General features: G+C 34.2%; 1 protein-coding gene and 1 non-coding gene across 2 annotated transcripts; one reads left to right on the top strand and one right to left on the bottom strand.

The window, feature by feature from the left end:
- Positions 1–2,586: 2,586 nt before the first annotated feature.
- On the top strand, positions 2,587–2,693 carry LOC127740144 (small nucleolar RNA R71). Its single transcript, XR_008000825.1, has one exon. It is a non-coding gene; the product is annotated as a small nucleolar RNA R71 (small nucleolar RNA).
- A 3,481-nt stretch (positions 2,694–6,174) lies between these two features.
- LOC107494323 (peroxidase 44) lies at positions 6,175–7,973 on the bottom strand. Its single transcript, XM_016115382.3, has 2 exons — positions 7,694–7,973; positions 6,175–7,134 (listed from the first exon to the last, which is right to left on the bottom strand). The coding sequence occupies exons 1-2, from the start codon at positions 7,892–7,894 to the stop codon at positions 6,385–6,387; spliced, it is 951 nt and encodes a 316-aa protein (XP_015970868.1). The 5' UTR covers positions 7,895–7,973; the 3' UTR covers positions 6,175–6,384.
- Between the last annotated feature and the right edge of the window lie 273 nt (positions 7,974–8,246).

Below are 8,246 nucleotides of genomic sequence, written 5' to 3' on the forward strand. Positions count from 1 at the left end.
TATATCTTGGAATAAGAATAAAAGAGAATTCAATAAAAAGTAATAGTAATTGTATTGAAACTTGAGGTACAGCAGAGCTCCACACCCTTAATCTATGGTGTGCAGAAACTCCACTGTTGAAAATACATAAGTGAAAGGTTCAGGCATGGCCGAATGGCCAGCCCCCATGGTCTAAGGACTAGGCGTCCAGAGTGTCTAATACACTAGTAAAAAGTCCTATTTATAATAAACTAGCTACTAGGGTTTACATGAGTAAGTAATTGATGCATAAATCCACTTTCGGGGCTCACTTGGTGTATGTTTGGGCTGAGCTTGGTCTATCCACGAGCTGAGGCTTTATTGGAGTTGAACTCCAAGTTATAACGTGTTTTGGGCGTTCAACTCCGGATCATGACGTGTTTCTGGCGTTTAACTCCAGACAGCAGCATGTAATTGGCGTTCAATGCCAATTTACGTCGTCAATTTCCGAATAAAGTATGGACTATTATATATTGCTGGAAAGCTCTGGATGTCTACTTTCCAACGCCGTTGAGAGCACCATTTGGAGTTCTATAGCTCCAGAAAATCCATTTCGAGTGCAGGGAGGTCAGATTCCAACAGCATCAGCAGTCCTTTTGTCAGCCTTTTTCAGAGTTTTGCTCAAGTCCCTCAATTTCAGCCAGAAATTACCTGAAATCACAGAAAAACACACAAACTCATAGTAAAGTCCAGAAATGTGAATTTAACATAAAAACTAATGAAAACATCCCTAAAAGTAGCTTAAACTTACTAAAAACTACCTAAAAACAATGCCAAAAAGCGTATAAATTATCCGCTCATCAGCATCATAATATGGTTGTTGGTCATAGTGCATTGGAGGGGGTTGTTGCCAAGAGGGTTGATCAAATCCGTGTGGCTCCTTTCATCTTTGATTGTCCCTACCTCGATGCATGTTCACATTATAGCTTCCATTTCATGCAACATAATTTGAACTAAACTCGTAGCCAAAGGGATGAGAATTCATAGTAGCCAATAAAAACAAAAACTAATAAAAATAAGCAATTAAGTCCTAAAACTAACAAAAAGCAAAAAGCATATATTTACAATAACCAATAATAAGGCACACATTTGCAACTCCCCAGTAACGGTGCCATTTTGAAGTGCGGAACTCTCGCGCGGTATAGAATTTTCACAATTAAGCTCACGTTGCAAGTATAGCTTCTAGACCGGTAAGAATTCCTTTCGTGCAAAAGTTTTGGTTGTCACAAGTAACAAACCCCTAATAAAATTGATAAGCGAAGTATTTAAGTCTTGGATCATCTCTCAAGGAATTGCAGGGAAGTGTTCTTATTATTGGTTATGAGTTGTGTAAATTGGGGTTTTGAGGATGAGAAATGAGAAGAGTAAATTGTAGAGAAAATAGAATAATAACAATAAAAATTCTTCGCAAGGTATGAGAATTGGAAGTCCTATCCTAGTTATCCTTATCAATTGTGATGAGAATTGTTCGTTGCTCCCACTTGGTCAACCTCTAACTATGAAGGTAAGTCAAGTAGATAAATCAATATGAATCCTCAAGTCCTAGTCAACTTCCAAGGAAAGACTAGAGTTAGTGAAATTCAAATCAACTAGCAAACATAACAATTATCCATCAACAAAGGAGTTTGATAAATCAAGTGTCACCAATTACTCAATCAAAGATGAAAGGAGAAAAATCTGCTCTAGATCCCTCCCAAGCATTTTATCAAACACTTGAAAGGCACAACACAAAAGCATAGAAAAGTAATAAGAGATAATAACATCCAATCTCAAATATCAGCAACATAGATCAAAAAAGAGCAATCTTGAATATGAAATACCTCAAATTATATTAAAATGGAGAATCCAATCACAAAAGGGATGTATAGATCAAAGTATTAAAGTCAATAAGAGTATGAGAGAATTAAGTTAAGAAACATTAAACCTGGGATTGAGAAGAGATAATCCTAAATCCTAAAAAAATTATAAATCCTAAAACCTAAGAGAGAGGAGAGAGCCTCTCTCTCTAAAACTACATCTAAAACCTAAAATTATGTGAATGTGATGTATAAATGTCGTCCTCCATTCTATCTCACTTCCAGCCTCTAATATGTGTTTTCTGAGCCTGGAACTGGGCCAAAAAGAGCCCAGAAATCGCTGCAACTTCTGCACGTGGGGCACATCACGCGTGCGCGTGGGTCATGCGTGCTCGTCGTTTGGCGAAATCCCTTATCACGCGTACGCGACACGTCCCACTGGTCAGCTTCATTATTCCTTTGTGTTCCTTCCGTTTTTGCAAGCTTCCTTTCCATGGAGCCATTCTTGCCCTATAAAGCCTGAAACACTTTAACACACAGATCACGGCATCGAATGGTATAAAGAGGAGTTAAAATTTGACAATTTAAAAGCTCTGGGAGCGAGTTTTCAATCATAGCATGAAATCAGGAAGGCAACGTAGAACATGTGAATTTTATGAATAAGTGTAGGAATAATCTGATAAATTCCACTCAATTTAGCACAAAATAAACCATAAAATAGTGGTTTATCAACACTCCATCATATAATGTTTGGAGTTACAACCATTCAGGAAAGGCAGGATGTGGGCACTTCCTTAGCATCTCTTTGTATCTCTTCGATGCTTCATAGAGTGATTCTCCTTTCTTTTAAGTGAACGTATAAATCTCATTCCTCAATCTTGCTAGCTTTTGTAAATGAAAGTACTTACTTTGGAACTTGTTTACCATGTCATCCCAAGTTGGTATACTCCCCAAGGGTTGAGATTGTAGCCACTGCTTGACTCTATCCCTTAAGGAGAAGGGAAACAACCTTAATCTTATTGCCTCAGAAGACACTCTATTACTTTTAACCGTATCACATATCTGCAGAAAATTAGATATATACACATTTGAGTCCTCTTGTGGGTTGTCACTGAATTGGTCCTACTGTACCAGTTGAATGAGAGAAGATTTCAACTCAAAGTTATTGGCCTCCATAGTGGGTCTCACTATGCTACTACTATAACTATCAGTAGTGGAAGTGGTGAAATTTTCAAGAGTTTTTCTTGCATTATTTTATCCCTCAACTATCTTCTTCTTCTTTTTTTTCCTCTTAGCTCTTACTTCTTTTCTTAATAAGAATAGAGTCGGTCAATCTCAGGATCATATTGAAAGGAGTCTTCAGAATTATCACTCCCTTTAATTTTAGAGTTGTATTGAAGAGACTCTTCACGATTCCCATTTCACTACATGCACCAGAAACAAATCAAGGCACCGGTGGGAAAAAACTTAAGGTAAAGCAATAGAAGATGAATTAATAATACCAATGGACATACCAAACTTAATTTTAAGGTACTATGCTAAAAATGGAATACAACCAATAAAACTTTAATACGAAAAAGATAACAAAAATATTAATAGTGAAAAGGAATTAAACACAAATGAAACAAAAAAAACTAATATCTAACTTAGCAGTTTAACCCAACGTATGATGTCAATCTCTGTTAATCTCCTGTAATGGTGCCAAAAGCTTGATGAGCAAAAAGTGATGCTCACGAATATTGACAAGTACATCGGATCGTTTAAGTAATACCACGATGAGTGGATATCGTTTCCACGATGATTAACAAACTGAGCATGCAAATATCGAATTAAACTACTAATTAGATCAATAAAACTTGGAATTGTTGAGTGCTGAAATCCTGAAGACTTGCTGGAAAAGTAAAAGCTTGAAGAAACTAGAAAGCTAGGGTTTGATTTGCTTGCGGCAGTACGTATGATTGTTGGAGGAAAATATATATGATGGAAAAGTCAAAGATTTTGGGGATGCTTAAGTTTTTAGAAGAATCAAACTTTGTCTTCTCTGTTCAAAGCAAGCAAGGATCGTTCATGACGAATCTTAATTAACCAATTTTCCAATGTCTTGACTCCTCGGTTTCTCCTCAATTAATCAACAGCCAATTTCTTGGTCAATCAATTAACTGAAGGGGTTAAGTACAAAAGTCGATTCAATTCCACATAAGATTTCAAGAGTAGTCCTCAGGTCGGATTATATGTCACGTATCCAAGGTAGTCCTGTCTAATTGAATCTTATACGAAAACACAATTTTTGAAAATCGTCCTAATCCGAATTATATGTCACATATTCAAAACTAGGGTAATAAAAAATCATGTGCTGTGTCACACGCTTTGAAAATGCTATGTCTAGTCAATTCAGAAAGCCATGTAAAAGAGTTTTCAAGCACAATTCAGATATAAGCATCATAAACCTACTGTTTACAGGCAGATTTTTTGGAATAGCAAGCTGTACACTTTCAATTGCAAACTATAAACATAATCAATACACAAACTATAAACATAATCAATACAAAAATTATAATTAAACAAATAAATCAAAGTTCATATATTTAAATGAGTAAATTACAACAAACTTAGTAACATTAACAACAATCAACTCAGAAAAATTATTCAAAAAATAATTAACTTGGATAACAATAAACTCAGAAAATTAACAACAATCAACAATAAATCAATAATTAACTTAGAAAATTAACAAGTTAAAATTAACTCAGAGAATTAACAACAATCAACATTAATTAACTCAAATAATGATAAACTTAGAAAATTAACAATCATCTAAAACACCATCAACTAAAAACAAACCCTAAATTACACTCTATCTAACCTAATATTATTTAATTTCTAATTATAATAAATTAATATAACAAATCCTAATCATACACTTCACTAAAAAAATTAATCAATAATTTAATAAAATATCTAACAAAATTTTAAACAAACAAAAATGTGAAAAAAATATAAAAATTATAGAAAAATGATCTCTGATGATGGTTGTAGAACGGTGGAAGTGTGATAATGACAGGAGACAGCAGTGAAACCTACAGTGGTAGAGTTAGAATTTAGTAACATAACAAGTAACCAAAAGGAGAAATGGACAACAACAACATAACCTTCCTTGGCGTGGTGGGCCTCAATCGTGGTCATAACAACAAGGCGATGACCTCTGATCGACCAGAGACACCAACAGCGGCGGCACGGCAGAGACTTTCCACGGAAACTCCAGCAACATTAACAATGACGTGCTGATCAACAATGATAATGTGACTTATTGACAGTGACGGCAGCGCAACCTTTTTTAATGGACTAGAGAGAGAGAGATGAAAGAGAGACGAGAGAGAGAAGAAGAGAAGAGAGAGAGAGTTTTTGCAATGTTTCACTAAATTTTGTTATCGTCGAAATTTTTCGACAGAAAATTCAACAGTAAATTTGGCGCTAATAAAATTAATTTTTGCACCTCTATTTATCGTCGGATTTAGCGGCGAAATTTTAAATCCAACGGTAACTTATTCGAGGGACAAATGTTCACTTGTAATCATCGAAAAATCTGTCACTAAATTTGTTGGTAACGTTTGTCACTAAATCCGACGATAAATTTGACGGTATTTAGCGTATTTTTTGTGGTATGTATTTGTATATAAATATATTTATTGTTAAACTTATTTTTAATGTATATTTTAATACTAATAAATAATTTTAGTTGCTGATTTTAATATAAACTTGCAGTGATCGTTCTCTTAGATATAGATACAACCAATTTATTTATATAGTCAACTAGAATTTTTCATTCTGAGGCATGAAAGTCAAGATGGATATTCATTTTTAAAGAAAATATTATTCCAACGAAAGTTTCAAGTTATAGGGTTTGATTAGACTAATTTTTCTAGTTTTTCAACGTTAATTAATTACCTTGAGCTTAAGCTCCAACCAAATTTCACGAGGTACCTATAAATCAGAGAAAGTTAAACCTGTGTGCACACACATCTGAAAATGAAGTTAAAATAATTAAACAATCGTTATTTTCTACTCTCTGTGACTTAATTTATTGAATTAATTAAAGTACATAGGATTTGGCTTTTTGCCTTGAGTTTTGGTACTTTTGTCCACTAGTAAAAATATCAAAGGATTTGACAAATTAAGCGAAAGTTTTTATGCTTCAAACCGTGTATATGTTATTTATAGAACAAGGAACAACTATGTATATTAAACCATTTTTATTTAACTGATAATATATTCACAAAAATTGTAGTTTTAATTTTGAATCAGTTTATAATTCCTAAAAAGTAAATTAAACAATAACAAAGTTGAGAGAAAAAGAAAAAGATGAGTAAATAAAATACATTACAATTGTTCTCAAAACAAATTACAAGACAACAACTTTCAGTTGTCCAGCACATCAATTCAAAAGGCAAACATAAAAATCAAAATCCAAATACAATTACCATTACACTTATTATTATTTTCCCTAAAGCAACCAAATTAAAAGAAATAATGATCAAAGCAATATTAATCAATTAGTTCAAACACTAATTAATCATCTATTGAAAACCCTGCAATTTCTTCTAATCTCTCCCTCGTTACCAACCTTAACATCAATGCTTCCCATCTTTACAATGGCATTCACAAAACTCTGCTGAAAGCTCGCCCGATTGGCGGCGAAACTCGAAACCAATCCCTTAGACGAAGAATCCAAAGCCAACTGTTGGTCAATGAAAAGAACACCTTTCTTGTTAAGAATTTGTTTATAGAACTGATTGTCAAAAACCATAGAAGTATTTTGATCCAAGAACGTCCTTAGATCCTTCTTGGAAGGCTTAGATTGCGTCCCACAAAGCTTCACAAGGTTCGAATCCAAAGTAGGGTCCATTGTTGTGTCTGCACCTCCTAGCCTATTTCTGAAGAAGCTACAATGAGCGAAACCAACGGTGTGTGCTCCCAAAAGGGTAACCATTTCGTTCAGAAACATGCCTTTTAGTGTGAAGATTCGTAGGGCTTGGGATACCGTTGAACCCGGCCCGGGCAGGTTTACGTCGGATGGATTCGAGACTAATCCATCACGGCGTCCTGTAGGGACGCTGTACTTTGGCCCTCCGGCCAAATCTACAGCGTCTCTTGTGGCGAGTGTTATTATATCTGCACATGAGACTGTTGAAGGACATGCTTTCTCTAGGGCCTTTTTCGCCTCGTCGATGATCTCGAAACCCCTAACGGTTCCATTTGCTCCGGCGTCTTTCTCCGATTGGTTTCCCTTTTTGGAGTCTATTAGTATGGATGCGTCACAACCCTGAAAAGTGAAAACCAATTCATCAATGGGTATGCTGACCAAACGTACATGACAATTGTAAAGATGTTACGTGATAACTAAAATGTGAATACATATTATGTTAAATAATTTATATAATCAAATATATTAAGTAATTTAATAATGTTAAATTATCATTTTTATATAAAAATATTTTTATGTAAATAATAATAAAAAAATTGAAGATAACATGTTACTTATAAAATATATAACTTAATTATGTTCTGAATAATCATTATTAAAAAAATAATTATTACTCAAGAGAAATAAACACGTGAATAATTATATATTTTCTAAATACAAAATAAGAACTACTCTTGTTTATACTAAATATAATGTTGTTTTAATTTTTTTATTTATGAATCAATATTTTAAATACAATTTATATTATGATATATCAAAACAAAGTTACTATAAATCGGAAGGAAGAATGAAGAATAGTAAAAAAGCAGTAGCTACTGTATGAAACAAAACTTGTGTGTGTTCCCTATGATAAAATGAGTACTAGTGGGTAATATTGTGTTTATTAGTAGCGTCTTACATGGACAAAGCAATCGTGAAAGTGCATGCGAAGCAAGCCACCGGTGATGGACTTATCCCCATTGAAGCGCTTTTGAACAACTTGGCGAACAATGGCTTCTGCTTTTGGGCAGCTAGTCCCATAGAAACCAACCGTTAGGTCAGCCATTGATGCCAAGGGAAGAATTAATAACAATACTACAAAAATTGTGAACTTCACCATATTTGAGCAAAAGAGTGTCCTATGCCTTATGCCGTTACGCGAATGTGTTTTATTTATTGAGAGTGTTGGCTAAGAGAACTCGGAGCTTATCTATATATATAGGTAGGGAATGAAGGATATGATGTGATTAGAGAGTGTGGTGTGTGCGATGATTGAGAGAACAATTGCAAATTTTCCTAGTCAAACTTGGGCTAATAGTGACCAACTTCTTATTTTATTAATTTTACTTTTATTTTATAATTATATAGGGAACGGAGCATATATGGATTTGAGGATGAATCTTGGTGCCATCGATAACTTGCCACCAAAAGATTAATATTTACGACTCCGTGTTTTTATTCTTGTTTGTATG

Source organism: Arachis duranensis, chromosome 6, assembly GCF_000817695.3.
Source record: "Arachis duranensis cultivar V14167 chromosome 6, aradu.V14167.gnm2.J7QH, whole genome shotgun sequence".
NCBI classification, from domain to species: domain Eukaryota; kingdom Viridiplantae; phylum Streptophyta; class Magnoliopsida; order Fabales; family Fabaceae; genus Arachis; species Arachis duranensis.

What these genes read in the sequence shown, in the direction of transcription:
- LOC107494323 (XM_016115382.3), bottom strand. Translation starts at nt 7,894, where the DNA reads ATGGTGAAGTTCACAATTTTTGTAGTATTGTTATTAATTCTTCCCTTG. An exon ending in TTCACGATTGCTTTGTCCAT is followed by an intron (nt 7,135 to 7,693) that starts GTAAGACGCTAC and finishes TTCACTTTTCAG; the next exon opens with GGTTGTGACGCATCCATACT.